This window comes from Xenopus tropicalis, chromosome 8, assembly GCF_000004195.4.
Source record: "Xenopus tropicalis strain Nigerian chromosome 8, UCB_Xtro_10.0, whole genome shotgun sequence".
Taxonomy (NCBI): Eukaryota; Metazoa; Chordata; class Amphibia; order Anura; family Pipidae; genus Xenopus; species Xenopus tropicalis.
In genome coordinates this window covers 102,223,724-102,245,300 of record NC_030684.2, presented here as the reverse complement: position 1 = coordinate 102,245,300, position 21,577 = coordinate 102,223,724, and the positions used below count along the sequence as shown (strand labels likewise).

Below are 21,577 nucleotides of genomic sequence, written 5' to 3'. Positions count from 1 at the left end.
TTGTACATAGTAAGGACTCTTCCAGTTATGAATTCCCACACTCCATTGCAAACGCAATCTTTAATATACATTGTTTTTGTAACAAAGAAGATAACCTGGGGCTAATATACAGCAAAGGTCGACATTCCAAACTGCTGTGTGAGTTTTGTAGGGAAATACTTTGAGCCATATCCATTGTATTGTACAAAAAAAATAATTTATGCAACCCTCTGTAATGCCATGTACAGCAATGGACACAAGTAATCACTGTAATAACATTCTTTGCATTTTTGTCTTCAGATATTACCTTTATTGGTTAACAGTAAAAGAGGGTAGGGAGAATTGACAATATTCAAGTTAAAAACCTCTCATTTTTATTTTTAAGGCAGCGCCGGGCACCTCATGATCTCATGTTTTAATGTTGTCTTGACCCCTTCCTGTCTGTATGTGGATAAACATGGTCTCACAACAACATATGGTTTTAAAGTTATTGTACCTTTTGGTGCAAAGCAATCACTAAAAGTTGTTGTTTTATTAGCCCGAGGGAGGTAAGCTACTGCCAACCTCAGAACAATAATTCTTCTTATTGTAGCACAGGTTTGGGGCACTTTGGCCCAAAAACACAGCACCAGATCACATGAAACAGCCCTATAGACTTGTTTGGTAATTGCCTGCAAAGTTTGTGTTACCAGGCAACTATCACCTAACAACTGCTTGCGTGACTGCCATGCAGGTCAGAAAAGGAGAAAGCACACAATTCTTGCATAATCATCACTTGCTGAGTTCTTTATTAGGGAGGAAATAAAGGATGTACAGTATGTTGCAAACAGTATATTTGCATAAGTTTTGAGTGATTGTGCTTAAAAAGCCTCTTTTAGCATTGAGATAGAAGACTAGTAAGGCAAGAACATGCTGTTTTCATTTGAACCTTTCTGAAATACAGTATAATCTCAAATATTACTACCTGTATTTGGTAAGCTCTAACTTTGCCTATGTTTTGTCCAAATCAGTCCTCCATCTTTTATAAATGTTGTGTAGCAGACTGTAGTATGCCTGGTAGAGGGACCATAAGGATCAAAGGGACTATGTGATGACAGACTTAAAATATATCTTGAGTTTTAAGAAACTCCCATGGGAGAATTGCCTGGGGAGCAAAAACAAAACAGTTACCAGGACTCTGAATAAATAAATACATATTATAGGTATAACACTTTGCTCCAAAGGCATTTGGATAGATGCTCTGGATTTCTTTTTTTCAGTAATTTTGTTTTATTCAGGAGCAACAGATATGAAAATATAGCTTTTATGGCTTCAGATATTCTCATCTGCTTAAATCCGAACAACTATAATATACAAAATAGTGAAACCATCTGTTCGATTCGTCATAGCTAATTAATGAAGAGTGCTGTTGCATGTGTGGCTGTGTCTTTTCTGATCCCAGGTTCTACGTGGGTGATTACCAACCATAGGAATGGGCACTAGAAGCCATGATCTGTTCATCTCCCATGTACATGCAGTCACCACTAGTTAGCCTTCAGCCTGGGCATTCTGTAAAATTTAGGAGAGTGAATAAGCAAATACCACAATTGACCTCAGTGCTGCCCTTCATCTACTTAATCCCTTTCCCGCAATTTAGAAGTCTCTGGTTTAGCCGGAGACACTTAAATATAAACATTCCTGTAATATTTTAGGTCATTGTTGTCTTATGGAAAGTATTTTTACATGTGCCCAGGAGTGACCTGGCTGTGGCCAGCCTACTTTAGACTAACTATCTAAACTACCATTTTCCAGAGATGTCATGCACTGGTGTTTAAGTGGTTAAATAAGTTTATGATTTTGGGTAATCTGATCTAATTTTCTTACCAGACCTACTGTTTGCTCTGAAATGAGGGTTTTGAGGGCACTGGTAAATTTGCCTGCCGAGCTTTAGGCAGCGGTATTGAGGAGACCACTAACAGCTGTGGGATTCTTCTAGGCAAGGCAGGTTCTAACTTTATGATCTAGCTAGCATCTTGTGGCGTTTAATTATGTTGTAGGTGTATGACTCTTTTCATTTTTGTAATTTTTCATTTCCAGTAAAATAACATTCTCTTCTGTTTTCTCTAATTAATCTTCTTGCATGAAAATGCCGTTTTCATTTCTTTTGCAAAAACATACTTGGTGTTTTTTCTGCATTCGTCGCAGTCTAAACAAAGATGTTCTCTTTGTTAATGCAAGCCATGACTAAAAACGAGGTTGAAACTGGAAATTAGTTAGATGGGCCTGGAAAACTTAAAATAATACACAATGTTTAGTTTGACCTTTCTCCCCATTCTTCAGATTTGTGATTTACAAACTAGACCTAGGGAGGCTTCAATTTAGGTTTCCCAAAAGTGCCATTAATGCAGTATGATTTGCCAGCAAAAAAGTAGCGTTATTTATTCCATTATTCTCTCAGTTGGTGAATGTGGTTAAAAATATTATTATTGTTTTTACAATGGATAGGGTCACCTAGGGTCCTCTGCAAAACAAAAGGGTAGCCCTATTAAAGGATTGGAGAAACAGTGCGATCGGTAAATGTTCATGAGTTACAGAGAATTCCTAGGCAGGCTGCATACGTGAACCCCTATATCCCCAAGTTTAGACTCTTGAGCTTAGTTGTTTCTAATGCAAAGCGTGTGACTCAAGCTCACCTGGCAGGCAAAAATAATGCCTGATGCCAGTGTTATTAAGAGGGAAGAGAGATAAAAATATGGGAAGGCTGTATTGTCTTCTAGGAAAGGGGACAACCCTGCTCAGTTGTGCAGGTTTTAATATGGCTGTTACAGCTAAAGTGCTAAACTTCAGAAGATCATCATCATCTGGGCGAATGAGTGTTACATTTAATGCAAAGTTTTTCTCTAGTCTAACTGAACTACTGTATTGATTCTACTCAATAGGGTCCTCAGCCGCTCAGTGCAACAAACCTTTATCCCGCCCACCCACTATTTTTTTTTTAGTGTAGAGGAAGCAGACCCCACGGTTTGAGCCCCCCTGGCCTCCTGTGACCATGGGGTCTGCTTCCTCTATAGTTACGCCAGTGATTCTACTAGTAAATCAGCGCTAAGTGTACTATAATTAGAGCGACTGTGTTCTATTTAAGTTTATTTCCAACTAATAAACACATTTCAGAGGCTGCCACAAATTCTGTGACTTAGTGCATCAGAATGTCAGAAGCTTTAGGAATGTGCTGTTTTGTTGCAAGCCAAACCATGTCCTGTTTTTTGTTTTGTTTGTTTAAAAGGAACATTTGATATGTTTGGCCAATCCCGAACCTAAAAGTTGTACAAATATTTTTGTGTGCAGTTGTTGATCCTGTTTTCTGTCTCGTAGCAATGTCATCCTATTTGTTCATCATTAAATCTGAGCTGCCGGCTGCTATTGCAAGTTTTCTACCTGGTGCCCAAGGAGAGTAAGTATATACTGTTTTATGTGCAGAGTTTTTATCAACTTCAGCATTATTTCGTAACAGCCTTTATGGGGGCAGTGGTTTAGTTTAGCGTCTCTAATATACTAGTCTTCTCATGAGAAGCAAGGCTTTTATATTGATTGGAAATCATACACACTTGAGCCTGTGCATACTGTTATATGTTTAAGTCATCTGCCTTGTTATGTATAGGATCAGTTATACAGAAACCCATTATCCAGAAAACTTGAGAAAGCCATCTCCCATAGACTTCATTTTTTTTCAAATAATTACATTTTTAAAGAATTATCATATTTTCCCTGTTTCTCTGTATTAATAAAACAGTATCTTGTACTTGATCCCAGCTAAGATATTTATTCTTATCTTACTGAGATATTAATCCTTATTGGAGGCAAAACGATCCTTTAATGTTTAAATGCTTTTCTAGTAGACATTAAGGTATGGGGTCAAATTATAGAAAGATCCCTTTCTGGAAAACCCCAGGTCCCAAGCATTCTCTTTTATGGCCTTATTTCTTTCCACTTCCTCATGACTTTACCCAAGCACAGCTAACCTTGCCAGCATGGTCATTTATTGTGTATTCTTTTGGTTTGGACTGTTGATATCTCTGCTGCTGACATTCTGAGGAAGCAAAGCATCACAGTGGCACCTATTATTAAATAACCATAATGCACAGCACTGGCCATAGGCATGCAATAAACATAGTGGTACCAGCTTCGGAAGTGGAAATGTGTCCTGCAACACTTATTATTTTGTCATTATTAGCTGGTGTGGTGCAGAGAAACAGCTGTCACAAGCACCATGATGTATTTTCTTTTAGCATTTGACACCACGTATCAATAATTGTGGTGCAAACAAAAAAATCGGTCTAATATGGGTTTAATGCTATTTTAAGAAAATTTGTATTTGGTCTTCGTTTTGTATTTTTTTATATCTTGTAGTTTTTTATTAATTTAACTTTCTGTTCAGCAGCTCTTCAGTTTAGTATTTGAGCTGCTATTTGGTTACTATGGTCTGGTTTACCCTAGCAACCAGGATGTGGTTTAAATAAGTGACTGGAATAGGAACAGAATAGGGATTGAATAGAAAGATAAGTAATAAAAAGTAATAATAGCAATAAAGTTATCATTTTTTGACTGTCGGGGTCATTGACTCGCATTTGAATTTGAGGCAAAAGATGAAAATAAATAATTCATTATTTCTTTCTTATAGTTTTTGAAGACCAATTGCTAGGGATGCACCAAATCCACTATTTTAGGATCTGGATGAACGCTGAATCCGAATCCAAATCCTCAATTGCATAGACAAATTAGGATAAAGGAGGGGTAAAGACAACCACGCGCAGTGACAAAAATGTTAACTTCTGTGTTTATGTGCAAGATGGCATCGATTTGGCCGAATCCTGCTGAAAAAGGCTGAATGTTGGCCAAATCCTAAACTGGATCCTGGATTTGGTGCATCCCTACCAATTGCATAGCTGCTAGGAATAGGACATTCTATAACATACTTAAAACTAAAGGTGAATCACCCTTTTAATGGATAAGTGTTATAGACAAACTCTTTAGTAAATTAAAGCCTATTGGAGTTATGTAATAAAAGTACTGTTTGCCCAGGAGCAGTTATCCATAGCAACCAATCAGCTGGTAGCATTTACTGGTCCCCTGTTTAAAAGGAAATCTCTTATTGGTTGCTATGGGTTACTGCTCCTGGGAAAACATATTGCCTTTTATTAAATATGGGGGTATGTATTGCAGCAAGTAAATTAGGTTTGTATGTTTGAGCCACACAAAGGAAGCCACTGTAGCTATAAACTTTGTTATACAACCTTGCCATGCTTTGCTTTAACCTGTTTGCATTTTGCTTTATCTCAGGCCTTGGTACTTAGATGGCAGAACCCTGCTGATAATTACTTCTGTCTGCATTGTGCTTCCCCTGGCCCTTCTACCCAAAATAGGTAAGCAGCTAAACCAACGACTCTGCATTATGGGAAGTTTGGGTGTACAAGGGGGCTGAAGAGAAAGGAGGGAGACATTTAATTTGGGTTATTTTAATTTTCAGCCAGGGGCCTGGCTTGTTAAGTTATTACTTGAGTTGCAGTAGTATGTTGTCTGTTACACTAAAATAAAAACTTTACAGCAGAACATTAAAGGGTAGCTTTTACTTATAGTATGCCATTAGTGGTAAGCCAGTTCTAATTCTGCCCTACAAAATGACATAAATGATCTGTGACAGGCACTGGGAACGCTGTTATTCCAAACCTTAAACTCCAGATACCACGCACTGTAAAATAAAACATACCAGAAATGTAAACCCTTAACTCTGCATTAAGATCAGGTTCCATATAAATTGCTTTTTATTTTACTGTTATTTTACAGGCTTTCTTGGCTACACAAGTAGTTTGTCATTTTTCTTTATGGTGTACTTTGCCGTTGTGGTAAGTTCTTAAAATGGCTCTTTGGCTTAAATGGCCGAAATTACTTATTGCTTCTATTTTTATTTATTTATTTTTTTAATGACTCCATGTAGTCCGGAACGTGCGTTTCCTTTTTAAATGCATTTCCCTTCTACATCTGCATCCTTCTCTCTGTTATAGTGGCAGAAATATGAGAAAGTATGACATCCAAAAAATGATTTTGGGAAATCTCTGAGGAGAATTTAATGGAAAAGCTTAACAGTATATATGTGCTTTTAACATTAATAAAGAGTTGCTATGTGCAAAGTTGGCACTCAACCTTCTCTTCAGACAAGCCAAACCTCATCATAAAACCAGGTCTCTCTCACTGACAAAGTCTGGCTTGTCTGGACAGAACATGCACCACACACTATGCCTTTTCTTTGTGGTTGCTTCCACACTTGGGCTTAATTGGTGGTTTTGAGCCCAAAAATATCTCACTACTTTTTATGTCACTTCACTTGGAGGACACAAAGGACACTGAAGTAACAGTGGGGTATTTAGGTGCTCTTCTGTTATTTACTTACCTAACTCACTGTGCTGGGCACTTGCAGCCCTCCCATACTGTCAGAACATCAAGGCTTTTCCCAAATTCCACAGGTACCTGACCTGATGCACTTTGAGTCCTGTCTTGTAAATCTGATAGTTTAGGATTGGGTTGGAGTTAGAAACGGTCCCAGAGAGCTGATATTTTTGTACAGTAAATTATATCAACTAAAATACTTGCTTGTGATAACTCGTATTGCTCACATAGGTTTCATGAAATACAAAGAGAACAATATATTTCACTGGCCCCTAGTTACATAAGTGGGAAACGGTATTGTGACAGTTCATAGAGTAACCTATCAAATCAAGCTTAACCGGAATGCCAGCTGGCGTATATCGGGGAAGATGTTTGTTTATTAAATAGATGACCAGTAAATAGTACTTTCTGGCTGGTTGCTATTGTTTATTAGACTTGGGGAAAATGTTGTTGCTTTTTTTACATTAATTGCAAAGGGTAGCTTTTCCACATGGGGCCAACAAAAGAACTATTTTCAGAGCAGGGCATTATAGCATTAAGTTTCCGTTTCATGTAAAGTGAAGCCATACGTTTTTATTTGGAAAATCAGAACTCTGCCAATGTCTGGTTAGTCAATGACCATTAGTGGGAACTAAAGCTTAGGACATTTTCTATATTCACAAGGTCTTTCCTAATATAATTATTTTTTCTTTTCAGATTGTAATTAAAAAATGGAACATTCCATGTCCTCTTCCTCCGCTAAATCATACTGTAACATTCCTCCAGGTAACACTTTATTTGCATTTCCATATACTCCATGACAAACACAATCTGAGCAATTTTTAATGGACATTTTTCCATCAATATAACATTACATTTTGGCATTCCTTTAGATGCTTTCTAGCCCCAAGCAAAGGTATCTGTCCCTTCCAACACTAACCTTGAGCTTCTCTGCTGAGAGAGGGCCCATAAATCTGTCAGGTTCACTTGGAACTCCGGCCTCTCAGTCTGACCTTTCTCTGACTCTTCTCTCCCTGAATTAAACATTGCTTTGCTGAAGTTGTATTCCTTGGGCCCCACAACCAATCAATAGATTAGAAGTATAGACACTATTCTTTTTATTACATGTGTGTTTTGGGTGAGCTTTAATTTTATTGTGCTGTTCCCTCTCTCTAGGCACCCAACATCTCTGAATGTAAACCAAAGTTATTTGATTTTTCCAAGGAGGTGAGCATTTCCTGCTATAAGAATTAAAGACACGTAAAAAAAAAAAAAAAAGAATTCTTGGTTTTACTACCGATTGCCAGAGTACACATTACAAATTCTATTTTGTCTTGTTTTATCATAACAACATGCCACATTTATTTACAGATTTCTCAAAAAAAATTGTATTTCTGATTTTAAAGGTGACTAAAGGTGGCCATACCCATAGCAATAACGATCTTTCCTGCGACCATTGGTTTCCCCGTTAATGTTCAGATATGGAGGTAGAAACAGTAGGGATTCTACCTCCACCTGTTGATTCAGCCCTAAACGTAGATTTTGCGTTGGCACCTTCAACAGTGCCCACTCAAAATATTTTAACCTGCCCGATCGTCGAGACGACCGATATCTGCAGCCTTTATGAGAGCGGTCGCCTCGTCGATCCGACGTACACGCACCGAATATTGGACAAAATGAGGTTTATATCGGTGCGTGTATGGCCAGCTTACGTTCTATACAGAGAATGTTCTAAACTATGATTATAAATGTAGTCGTAAATAAATCTGAAAGGTTCAATAAACACCAAATTTTTATTAAAGTTAGAATTTTACTTTGCTATCTTGTTATCTCCTATAAACATACAGTGGCTTGCAAAAGTATTCGGCCCCCTTGAACTTTTCCACATTTTGTCACATTACAGCCACAAACATGAATCAATTTTATTGGAATTCCACGTGAAAGACCAATACAAAGTGGTGTACACGTGAGAAGTGGAACGAAAATCGTACATGATTCCAAACATTTTTTACAAATAAATAACTGCAAAGTGGGGTGTGAGTAATTATTCAGCCCCCTTTGGTCTGAGTGCAGTCAGTTGCCCATAGACATTGCCTGATGAGTGCTAATGACTAAATAGAGTGCACCTGTGTGTAATCTAATGTCAGTACAAATACAGCTGCTCTGTGACGGCCTCAGAGGTTGTCTAAGAGAATATTGGGAGCAACAACACCATGAAGTCCAAAGAACACACCAGACAGGTCAGGGATAAAGTTATTGAGAAATTTAAAGCAGGCTTAGGCTACAAAAAGATTTCCAAAGCCTTGAACATCCCACGGAGCACTGTTCAAGCGATCATTCAGAAATGGAAGGAGTATAGCACAACTGTGAACCTACCAAGACAAGGCCGTCCACCTAAACTCACAGGCCGAACAAGGAGAGCGCTGATCAGAAATGCAGCCAAGAGGCCCATGGTGACTCTGGACGAGCTGCAGAGATCTACAGCTCAGGTGGGGGAATCTGTCCATAGGACAACTATTAGTCGTGCACTGCACAAAGTTGGCCTTTATGGAAGAGTGGCAAGAAGAAAGCCATTGTTAACAGAAAACCATAAGAAGTCCCGTTTGCAGTTTGCCACAAGCCATGTGGGGGACACAGCAAACATGTGGAAGAAGGTGCTCTGGTCAGATGAGACCAAAATGGAACTTTTTGGCCAAAATGCAAAACGCTATGTGTGGCGGAAAACTAACACTGTACATCACTCTGAATACACCATCCCCACTGTCAAATATGGTGGTGTCAGCATCATGCTCTGGGGGTGCTTCTCTTCAGCAGGGACAGGGAAGCTGGTCAGAGTTGATGGGAAGATGGATGGAGCCAAATACAGGGCAATCTTGGAAGAAAACCTCTTGGAGTCAGCAAAAGACTTGAGACTGGGGCGGAGGTTCACCTTCCAGCAGGACAACGACCCTAAACATAAAGCCAGGGCAACAATGGAATGGTTTAAAACAAAACATATCCATGTGTTAGAATGGCCCAGTCAAAGTCCAGATCTAAATCCAATGGAGAATCTGTGGCAAGATCTGAAAACTGCTGTTCACAAACGCTGTCCATCTAATCTGACTGAGCTGGAGCTGTTTTGCAAAGAAGAATGGGCATGGATTTCAGTCTCTAGATGTGCAAAGCTGGTAGGGACATACCCTAAAAGCCTGGCAGCTGTAATTGCAGCAAAAGGTGGTTCTACAAAGTATTGACTCAGGGGGCTGAATAATTACACACACCCCACTTTGCAGTTATTTATTTGTAAAAAATGTTTGGAATCATGTATGATTTTCGTTCCACTTCTCACGTGTACACCACTTTGTATTGGTCTTTCACGTGGAATTCCAATAAAATTGATTCATGTTTGTGGCTGTAATGGGACAAAATGTGGAAAAGTTCAAGGGGGCCGAATACTTTTGCAAGCCACTGTATGTGCAATATACTGTAATTGTTCCACATTCTTATTTTTGCATGTAGTGTTGTGCCCGTTACCACAACACAGTTTCTCTGTACTCAAACTTGAACAATAACATTTTGTTCCACAGTAGAATTCACACAAAGATACAGTATTTATAAATCTGTTGTTTTAAATATATGGTATGCCATTTCATAAAGCTGTTATTTAAGTTACCCTTTCTGAACTCAGAATCAAAATAAGGTTATTTTATTGCCAGCTGGTGGAAATCCGTGGCCCCCACCATGCCTGGATCAGCAGGATGCCCCAACATGCGTATTTATATAAACTGGATTAGCATTTGCCTAATTTGCAGAAAACTGGATTAGGGCATGCCGAGGGATGGCAGCTTTAAGTGATCTTTGTTGTATAGTATATTTAGCTGCCATAATCTGGCCTGAAGAGAACCATCTACCTGGCTTTTAAAACCCCTATATTGCTTTGATAAGCTCCTGTTTGGCTGCCATAAAATAAAAAAAAAAAGCTGAACTTTCATAAGTAATCAACTGGTATAAACAAGGGATAGGCAAGCTGCTGCCCTGCAAATGTTGTTGAACTGCAAGTACCACCATTCCATCAACAGCTTTAGGTTGATCTTTTGTGCCTCTCCCACCTTAAAGGAACAGTAACATCAAAAAATTAAAGTGTTTTAAAGTAATTAAAATATATAATGCACTGGTAAAACTGGTGTGTTTGCTACAGTAACACTACTATAATTTATATAATAAGCTGCTGTGTAGCCATGGGGGCAGCCATTCAAGCTGGAAAAAAGGAGAAAGGGCACAGGTTACATAGCAGATAACAGATAAGTTCTGTAGAATACAATAGTGTTTTATCTGTTATCTGCTATGTGCCTGTGCCTTTTCTCCTTTGAATGGATGCCCCCATGGCTACATAGCAGCTTATTTATATAAATTATAGTAGACTTTCTGAAGTAAACACACAACTTTTACCAGTGCAGGGCAGCAGCACATTATATTTTAGTTACTTTTATACACTTTCATTTTTTGGTGTTACTGTTCCTTTAATAAGCTTTAGGCTCATGGCTTATCTTGACAACCTAAGCGTCTCTTACTTTACAGTTGTATGGGAAATGCACTGGGAGGTGCTGGAGGTGGCAGATAAACCACTATTTAGAAATTACCATGAAGTAAGATATAGGCTGTTTTATTCTAAGTTGTTTTGCAGTTGGTTTTCATTTTTTTTCTGTGTTTTTTAATTTTTTTTAACATTCAGCAGCTGGTTGCTACGGTCAAATGCACACTAGCAACCATGCAGTGGTATGAATGGGAGGCTGGTAAATGCAAAGTATAGGGCCTCAATAAAAATATAAGTAAAAAAAAAAAGCACTGGTAACAATTACATTTTAATTGTAACAGAGTTTTTTTTGACTGTAGGAGTTTAAAAACAATAAAAAATGAGCAATTCTATAACACATTAAAAGTTAAGTAAAAAGTGAACTGCTAATTTAAGCTCTAAGACATTTTTTACTTTGTTACAAAATGTTTCCTCAGTTCTCTAATCATTTCTGGATACTGGCTAAGAGTGATATTAAATAAAAAACATTGTACTGGTTATGTGTCATGTAATGGCATTGTTATATCATCTGATGAAAGCTGGCTAGTGTATCTCGGATCTATCATATTAAGAGCTCCTTGACATTACACTGATGATGTATTGATATGAAATTATAGAGCAGGGAGACCCTCTGATCTTATGTACTTCAAAAGCTGCCAGTATCCTGGGGATAATGGGCCCCACGGGAGACTTGGATTTCACTAAGGTCGACCTGTGGTCGGATTTAAAATGTAGGGGACATTCAAAAATGTAATCCAAGTATGCTTGTTCTTGTCAAGCTCGATTTAACCGTGGACTTTTACTGCAGTATTGGGTTACAAACAAAACAGGGAGAAGTGGTTCTTTGGGATATAACTACCTGTACATAGCAACAGGGTGACATTGTGCCAGAGTGACCCTCGCCTTAGTAACACAATGCTGTTCCATTGGTATAAACACCTTTAACCAACTACAGTAGCTGGTGCAAGCACAAGAGTGCTGTTGTGTATTCACAGTTCTTACCCTTTAGTTAGCACATACACCTCCCTCACCATCATTTTTGCAAGATCATCTTAGTATTTGAGTCATTTAGCAGCTTGATACTAATTAACGGCAATTGTTTCTATATTAACTTCAACATGTCCTGCTGTTGCACCTGTAATATAGGAACATAGCCTGACCAACCCATATCTCACCCAGATTTAGAGACAGGGCCCTGATTATGGACCTTACAAGGGTTAGGGCTTTGCAGAACATGGTCCCAGTTAAAGGTATATGGCTGTGTGTAACTGGGTATGAGTTGACAGGCTGAGACCTGGCTTAAATGGATCCTCCTGTAGGCCCATGTATACGTTGCAGCAGCATTATTGTTATAAGAATTGTGTTTTGCTACTTCTTGCAGTTCCGTTTCAGTAGACATTGTATTGCTTCTGAGAAACCTTAATTACTGTATACAGTACAACCAGAAAACCATTTTCTCTACCTAGGAGGCGTCTACCCAGTGGTAATGGCCAACAATATACAACAATATACCAAGTTGTATTTGTATGGAAACCAAATGTATGGCCTACATCACCATATCTGATCAGATTAAGCTACAAGGTTACTTTTCTTTTAAAGTATGTATTTTTTCCTTTCTAGAGTGCCTTTGCATTACCAACGATGGCATTCTCCTTTCTGTGCCACACATCGGTTTTGCCCATTTACTGTGAACTCAAAAGGTATGTGAGAGATTAACATGAACGAAATTATCTGTTTTCTACTTTTTTTAAAATTAATTATGTATGTATATTTTAAACGATATAAAAAAAAAATCAAGAACACCAGGAATTAAATGTTCATATTTACAATTCATATTTTCACAGTAATGCAAGATTCATATATTTCCAACATTCCTGAATCCGAACTCTGTTTTCTTTTGTTTTATCCAGTCCATCCAAGAGCAAGATGCAGAATGTTGCCAATGTAGGGATAGCTTTGAGCTTTCTCATTTATTATATTTCTGCATTGTTTGGCTACCTCACCTTTTATGGTATGTATATTAATATTTGACTCGATTGCCACCAAATTGCAAATATTCATACCCCTTTAAGAAGCTATGCAGAATTGCCATTAACTCCTCTATTACAAGGATGTCCGACCTAAGCCCTCATTATCTGCTGTAGCAGTCAGTATTTGTATCTAATTGGTATGTTAGAGGTATACGCCCTCCTATCGTACAGTGCTGCAGCATATGTTAGCCTTTATAAATATGTGTTCATAATAATGTGCCTTAGCCAAGTATTTTTGAGTAGTAGCGAGGTGGCTGAGAGCAACACTTTGGAAAGGAAGAAATAATAGGCAATGTTTCAGTGCCATGCTTTAAGGGAGCTGAGTAATGCATAATGCAAACTGGATTCTGGTTGCACGTTTAAGAAGAGGAAGGGTACTGGTTCACAGGGGCAGTCGGGCAGCACTAAATAATAGAATAGCTGCTTCTCTGGGTGCAGTCAGGGGGAGCGATACAGGTGTAAGAAGCTTCTCTTAAATATACGTGACACTATCTATGAATTCAGCATATCTCTGCGTGGGGCAGCACATTCAGTTAGGTAACATACAGTTATACAGTGAATTCATCATTAACCCTGGAAGTGTCATAGAATATAGTCTGCATTAAAAGGCCATGGTGCTGGCCCTGCAAATTCTATGTTTCCTGTCAGCTCTTTTGTGCTAAACATTTGTTTACATTGATCACTTACTTTTAGTAACTGGCTACTAAGGTACCTAAAGAAATTAACATATCTAAAATGTATGAAAAGTTGAGTCAGGGTTAAGGTCATAGACAGTTTTAAAAAGATTTCACTTTCTGTTTCTCCCCCGCTTTCTTATAATGACACTCATACGCTTGTGTAAAGTTACTTGGAGTTCATCTAGTTTGATCTGTGTGCCAAGTTGCTTATATCTTCTGTAGTGGGTAGGATTTTATCTTCTATTAGATATTTTGGGTTTTTTGGGCTCAGTTACATGGGTCTAGTCAGGTTGACATTCACCCAACTCAGAGTTGCAGAATGCTGCAGGTCACATGCATTTATACAGGTCATGGGTGCATTTTTTTTTATATGATACACAAGAGCCTTGAATATCCTGTAAATTATATTATTATAAACTGTGCTTAGTGATACAGTTTCTGTCACATGACTCACTGGAACTTGTGTATTATAATATGTACCCCCTGTTGTAAAATATGAGGATATTAGAAGTCACCTCAAAGTTCCATGACCTGTATAAAAGCACTTGGCCTTCAGCCAAGATGAAGGCCCCTGTAAATACAATAAACAATGTGATAACTTTATAACAGTAATAAAGTAAGGAGCAGTCATTATAACAAAATGCTGGAAAATCTATTTGTCTGAATTATTAGCATACTGTTTGTTACTGTGGCTCTGCTGTATATTTCATTTCTATGCTGATCTGAACAAAATAGCTCAAAGCAGCTTCACAATAAACCTTTTGATTTTTCTTCTAGATAATGTTAAATCCGAATTACTTCAGGGATACAGCAAATATCTGCCCAAAGATGTCCTTATCATTACTGTGCGGTTATGCATATTGCTTGCTGTTCTATTAACAGTCCCGCTTATCCATTTTCCAGTAAGTAACATGATCTTCATCCACTGAGCGCAATTGGCTGTCATGTTTCCATTTAGTCGGACAGGCCGGAAATGTTTTTTCAAATTCTACTCAAATTCTTCTGATGTTTTGTTGTTTTCTTCTGATTCTAGGCAAGGAAAGCAGTTATGATGATGTTCTTTTCCCGATACCCTTTTTCATATATCCGTCACATTTTGGTGACTTTGGTGCTAAACATAATTATTGTGCTGCTCGCTATATATGTGCCTGACATGAGGAGCGTGTTTGGTGTTGTGGGTAAGTATATTTCTAAGAGTTTAGCATTTACACCATCACATGCATAGGGGCTGATTTATCATAATGTAAGATTAGAGTGCACCACAGAAAATATCACCTACTTTTTATTCATTCCTTCATTTTTAGAAGCTTATTTATCAATGAGTGAAAATTAGAGTTCACCATTTGATAAATACACTTCTAAAAGTCCCATAGGAATGAATTAAAATTAAAATCTGCCCCCTAAAGTCAGTTTTACCAGTAGATGTTTGAACCAGGGCCTAAATTCCCATGCAACCACGCCCCCGCCGCCCCCGCCCGTCCTCCCCAAACAGCGAAATTGAGAGAATTTAGCAGATGGTCTGGTAGCCAAGGCTGCACAGGAACCATTATTATACCCCCCACTTACCAAAGTTTTTTGCAGCTCACAAACTCCCCTTAGGTATAGTGCACACAGCCAGTGTTTTTTAAACCCTCGTGCAATTTATGTTTTAATTTTGGTGTAGTTCACCTTTAAATTAACTTTTAGTATAATGTAGATTGTGCTATTTGCACAATTTGCAGTTGGTATTCATTTTTTTATTATTTGCGATTTTTTTAATTATTTTGCTTTTTTTCTCAGCAATTTTTCAGTTTGGAATTTCAACAGCTATCTGGTTGCTAGGGTCCAGTTTAACCCAGCAACCAGGCAGTGATTTAAAAGAGACAGGAATATGAATAGGAGAGGCCTAAATAGAATGCGTAATAAAGAATAACAAATAAAAGCTCTGTCAAAAATAGTTTTTTGGCTGTTTTTTTGATCAGTGACCCCTATTTGAAAGCTGCAGAGAAAGGCAAATAATTCAAAAAATAAAAAAAAGATAATTTTAAAAGTTGCGCAGAAAATGTAATTCAATAACAAATTAAAAGTTAACCTACCCTTTAAGTAGATTCCATGGGACTGGAGTAAAACAACTTACCAACTGCCAGGGTTACCCTTCTGGTTAATTATTTGCCTCTGTTATTTTGTTTGGTATATATATAATTCTTTTGTTTTGTTTTGTTTTTTTAAAGGATCCACCACATCAACATGTCTGTTGTTTGTGTTCCCGGGACTGTTTTATGTGAAGCTTGGCAGGGAAGATTGTTCATCTCCTCAAAAGTTTGGGGTAGGTGATATTTACTCTATATCAGTGGCCAATATTTTTCAAAAATCCAATGTGCTAACCTTCTGGCAGTCAAAATGATTTAAATGATGAAGTCATGGAGCTAATGGGCAGTAATTGGGTCATAAAAGTCCATTGGATCACATCACCGGAGCCTGGTCGGACAGCACTCATTTATTATTGTTTAGCATTTATATAACATTAGTTGGATGTAGTTTAATATAGAAATAATGATTACAAAATGGCAGTAGTAAAAATACCTTTACTGTGTTTATTTCTCACCTTGTTTTTTTACTTGTTATTCAGTTGGCTCATAAAAATGGGTTTCCCTCATGTCCTGCTTCTACAGCAAGAGGCTTTAGATTAAATTCATAACAAAATGTCATTATTGTAACATTATTGTAACATTATTATAAGGAAACTTCAGTATTGTATATGCACTTAAAAATATCATCAACACCAACACTGTAAAATAAACATTGTAGCTGATAAAAAATAGATTCTTACTTTAGTGCTATAATATGGATTGAGTCCGTCTCAGCCACTATATATGGCTCACCTTGACCTCAGTCTGTGGTGCCATTGTCCAGCTGTGGTGTCTCACTGTTATCACTGAAAGCCCCCATTCTGGGCTGCACCACCTTCATAAATAATCCCCTCTGACTGAACTCAGTGGGTCCGCCCAGCAATTTCAGATGGCTGATTATAGGCATCGGAACAGGAAATGTTCGGCTGTTTATAATTCACTCAGTGAAGCATGGAGAAAAATAACATTAACCTAAAGCATGCATCCTGTATAGATAAATACAGTTATATCTAAAGCCAAAGCAGACATGCATATTTAGCCGTAACTACTTTTACATGTCCTACAAATGAATCTCATATTTGAATCTGTTTCAAGAGCAGCCAAGTTCTGTTAAGCACAAATGCATTATAGCTGTGGAACAAGAAATCTTGGGTTGATTTGCTTTCTCTGTATAATGCACTGTGCCTCATGGCTGATTTCTTTTGTTTAATGAGATATTCTGGCTGGTTTGTAGCTGCTCCTGCAATGCTGCTTCCCAGTTTTATTGACTGAGTATAATCTTTAATATGCAGTTAGAATGAGCAGGATGCACAGAGAATTCTGAAAGGAGCTGCTGCTCCTAAGAAAACTGTTTATGTACCTGCTTTTCAGAGCTGGCAATCAGCAGATCTTTTGAACCGGTGCCCAAGTGAATAGCTGTTCTCACCAAGTGTAAATTGATTCCTTCCACAACTACTAATTTCTGTTTGTTTTCTCTCTTTTTCCCAGGCCTGTGGCTTGCTTGTTCTTGGTATTTGTATTGGTGCCTGCAGTTTAACGCTAATTATCATGAATTTGGCTTAAAATGAATAGAAGAGAATCCTGCTGCAGTTTACATTTGAACAGAATGTGCAAGGATTTACAGCTAAGGGTATCCAGTTACAGGGGGAAATTGGTTCAGAAATAGACTGTCTTCAGAGCACGCCACTCTGACGGCTAGTGGGCCTTCAAGAAAGTAAAAACGTCAGCAGCTAAATTACACGAGGGGAAACCTGTTGTTTACAAAGCTGGACATGCTACGTTAATTGCACATTAGGTGTAAATCAGCCGAGGATTGTAGTGATCCGATCCAAGCAGATCAAAGGTCCACAAAGCCAAATATGTCAAATGACCAAAGGGATTATATTTCATCCTTCACATATATATACCTGAAACAAATCATTGTTTATCACAAACAAAATGAAAAGATGAATAGGGTATTCATGTTAATTCTGTGGAGTTTAGTAGAGGCATGGGACCCGTTATCCAGAATGCTCAGGACCTGGGGTTTTCAGGATAAGGGATCTTTCTGTAATTTGGATCTCCATAGCTTAAGTCTACTAAAATATTATTTAAACATTAAATAAACCCAATAGGCTTGGTTTGGCTCCAATAAGGATTAATTATATTAGGTGGAATCAAGTACAAGATTCTGTTTTATTATTACAGGGAAAAAGGAAATCATTTTTAAAAATTAGAATTATTTGCATATAATGGAGTCTGAGAGATGGACTTCCCGTAATTCAGAACTTTCTGGATAATGGGTTTCAGGATTATTGATCCCATACCTGTAATGGACTTTTTATACTTACAATGTGCCTTAAAGGGAATCCTTCCCTATTTTTATATGTTATAGCTACTTGTATGCATTTAAGAAAAATCCTGGAGTATTGCTAAATACCAAAAACTCAAAGACCTGTGTAAAAGAAAAAAATCTGAGCAAAATAACAGAATGCATTCAGGGCAGTTCCGCATTTTCTTACTCAGCCATTTTAGCATCCAATGCTGTACATAGAAGGCAAAGCATAGGTATGCACTTTGTGCCTTATTATTGTGCTGCTGCTGACAGTCACCTTCAAAAACAAAATTCAGCTGAGGAATCTAGCCAAAAGTGCTAGGGTGGGCAAGGGTCATTTGCTTCCCCCCATCTTCTGTCAAAATAGCACATGCAACTTAAACAGGGACAGATCTGTAAAGATAAGCTCGTACAAGCTGCTTGGGCAGTCTATCCCTTATATATCCTACTGATTATTCAGCGCTGCCTAATATGTGGGCTCTTTATTAGAGCTTACATAGAACTTGTGTCAATTTTGAGGGAATCCCCCATGAAATGCAGCACCAGCTTCAGTTTGAGCCAGCCTCTATCTATTCAGAAGCCTTTTGTTGCAGCTTGCATGCAAAATTGGGAAAAACTTAATTTTTTAAGCTTCTGCCAATCTGTGGATTCTGGCAAATGCCAGAGGGGCTGCTGTAAGATGCCATAGACAGTCACTATTTATTGGGCTGCTGGGGGCTGTTTGGGCCTCTGTTATGAATTAGTCTGGACCTGATTTAAATACACACTATCAAGCACAATGATATTTTTATATAGACTAACACTTTTATAAACAATTAATGGGGTTTGTATGTCTATTTTATTTTTTTAGCCTGCTGTAACAAAGAATAATTTTAGAAAAAAGTTACATGTATGAATTTATTAAATTCACTACTGTCCACCAGCAGTATTTGTCTGTCTGAGACACTTTGTAAATCTTTTTTTTTTCAGCTTTACTTATGTGTTATTAGCAATATAATCCCCTTAAGGTAGTAGTTCACCTTAAAATGAGCATTGTCAGTACTTTTAAAGCATGGGTCCAACAACATTTGGGGACCCAGGTTAAGAAACAAGGAAGTTAAAAAGTTAATAATAAAAGGTGAACTTAACCTTTAGGTATATTGGAAAGAATGGGATCTGTGTATGGACTGTATAGTGGGGACAGTAAGTACTTGAATTTGCACTATAAATCCTAACTGTATGGTGAAATAAGGCTGTAATAATCTTAAAGGGATACTGTCATGATTTTTATGGTATATGTTTTATTTCTAAATTACACTGTTTACATAGCAAACAATTCACTCTACCATTTAAAATTGTATTCTTGAACCAACAAATGTATTTTTTTAGTTGTAATTTTGGTGTGTAGGCAGCCATCTACACATTAGAATTGCTTTCAGGTAACCTATTGTTTCTCCTGCTCCCATGCAACTGGAGGAGTCCCAAGCCGGACTTGGATTTCTTACTATTGAGTACTGTTCTGATATGTACTGCTGATTGGCTGCTAGGAGGGGGGTGATATCACTCCAACTTGCAGCACAACAGTAAAGTGTGAGCACAAGTCACATGGCTGTGGCACCTGGGAAATGAAGAATATGGCTATCCCCATGTAATATTTCAAAATTAAATATAAAAAAATCTGGATTTCAATGCAGGATTCTGCTGGAGAAAAAAAAAATATGTTTTTCCATGACAGTATTCCTTTAAGTGCTAGAAAGATGAAAAACCCAAACCACAATGTATCATCTCTTTCTCTTGGTATCTATTTAGCTCCTAGGGCACACTCACAGCCTGACCAATGCTGCCCTACACTGCAATGTAGCCTTTATTTTTCCTCGCTAGTTCCTCCAATAGCAGTGTATGTAATTGTTCCTGGTTTCATGCTCCCTGTATTTTCAATAGGCAGTTGTAGTCTTAGGGCAAAGGAACACTATACAATTCTGGTCGTTTTGACACACAAGCTTTTAACAGCTCAACATGTAGGAGGCAAAATACCTGCAATCTCTCCATATTGAATGCAATGGCTTTGATGGTCACTCGGAAACCTATGGTTCAGGCACTTGACACTCATATCAGTTGGGAGCAATTCTGGGCATTTTATTGTTTGTGTCGTTGCCCTTATATGTTAGATTACTGGGCAAGGAAACAAGTGCAACATACTGTTCTTAAGGGAACCTTATACTTAGTACCGTGCTCTGGTTGTACAGGTAAGGGGCAGCCATGATGGACAGCCATATCCCACCCACATGCCACCCTGAAGAGCCCAGACAGCTGCACACATTGGGGGCACAGAGGTTTGCACGTGACGGCGCAGAGAGCACATACCGATGTTGGCAGGAAATCATGGTGCTAGTTTATAATGCTGATGTTTTTTCTTATATACATTGCTGTCAAACCTTAGTGCTGCTAAACCCCCAGAATTGTGTGGCATTTAAATTCTATATAGAACTGCACTGTATTTTATTTGCAACTTATAAATACATTTGAACATAATCTGTTGTAAAATATGTATTCTTAATGCATGTTTGTTTATTATTTTGTTTTTCTTGAAAATAAATTCAGAAATCTCTTCTGTGTCAATTTTTTATTCTGTATCCCTTTTATTCTGTTTATTCAATAATTGTTATATCCTTTTTGTTATAAAAATAATGTCAAGCGCTGCGTGCTTTGCTGGCACTGTATAAGTAAATGATGATACAATTATATAAAGGGATAGTTCACCTTTAAATAAACTTTTAGTATGGATCATAGATATTCTGTTCAGCAGCTCTCCAGTTTGGTATTCCAGCAGCTATATTGTTGCTAGCACCTTATTTACCCTAGCAACCAGGCAGAGGTTTGAATGAGAGAATGGAAGATGAATAGGAGAGGGGCTAAATAGAAAGATAGGGAATAAAAAGTAACAATAACTTGTAGCCTCACAGAGCAATAGGTTTTTGGCTGCCTGGGTCAGTGACCCTCATTTTGAAAGCTAGAAAGAGGCAGCAGAAGAAGGCAAATAATTAAAATAATGAAGACCAATTGCAAAGTTGTTGGAATAAGACACTGTATAACATATTAAAAGGTGTGAACCAACCCTTTATTGGCTGGGGTGAGGATCTTCAGTGCAACAAATTATATATATATATATATATATATATATATATATATATATATGTGTTACATGGGGTTAAAAAAGAGTCCATCACGCTCAACCTTTCCAAATAAACCCAGCACACACAACCTTTACTTTTTTTTTTTTTAACAATCCTTTTATTGCATTAAGATATACATATCTTGCATTATGTTATTTCCAGCGTCATTTGCTTATTGTACAATAAGAAAATAAAACACAACCTATACTTACCAATCTATTACTATCACATACATAAACTATAAATACAACCACTAGTACTAACTGTAGATATTAGTATCACAATAGCCTTGGATATTCTGATTGTTCAAGAACTCATCCAGGCCCCTCTTAAAGGCATTAACAGAATCTGCCATTACCACATCAC

General features: G+C 37.7%; 1 protein-coding gene across 2 annotated transcripts in view; it reads left to right on the top strand.

Moving 5' to 3' along the window:
- Positions 1-19,002, top strand: part of slc38a6 (solute carrier family 38 member 6) — a 31,212-nt gene extending 12,210 nt beyond the window's left edge. Inside the window, exons 4-14 of one of the 2 annotated variants that reach the window (XM_031890389.1) lie at positions 3,331-3,409; positions 5,296-5,378; positions 5,800-5,858; positions 7,096-7,164; positions 7,555-7,605; positions 12,551-12,630; positions 12,841-12,941; positions 14,415-14,539; positions 14,671-14,815; positions 15,848-15,942; positions 17,234-19,002. In XM_031890389.1, coding sequence (XP_031746249.1) covers positions 3,331-3,409; positions 5,296-5,378; positions 5,800-5,858; positions 7,096-7,164; positions 7,555-7,605; positions 12,551-12,630; positions 12,841-12,941; positions 14,415-14,539; positions 14,671-14,815; positions 15,848-15,942; positions 17,234-17,308 — 962 coding nt within the window. In that variant the 3' untranslated portion in view covers positions 17,309-19,002. 2 annotated transcript variants of the gene reach the window in all.
- The last annotated feature ends 2,575 nt before the right edge of the window (positions 19,003-21,577 follow it).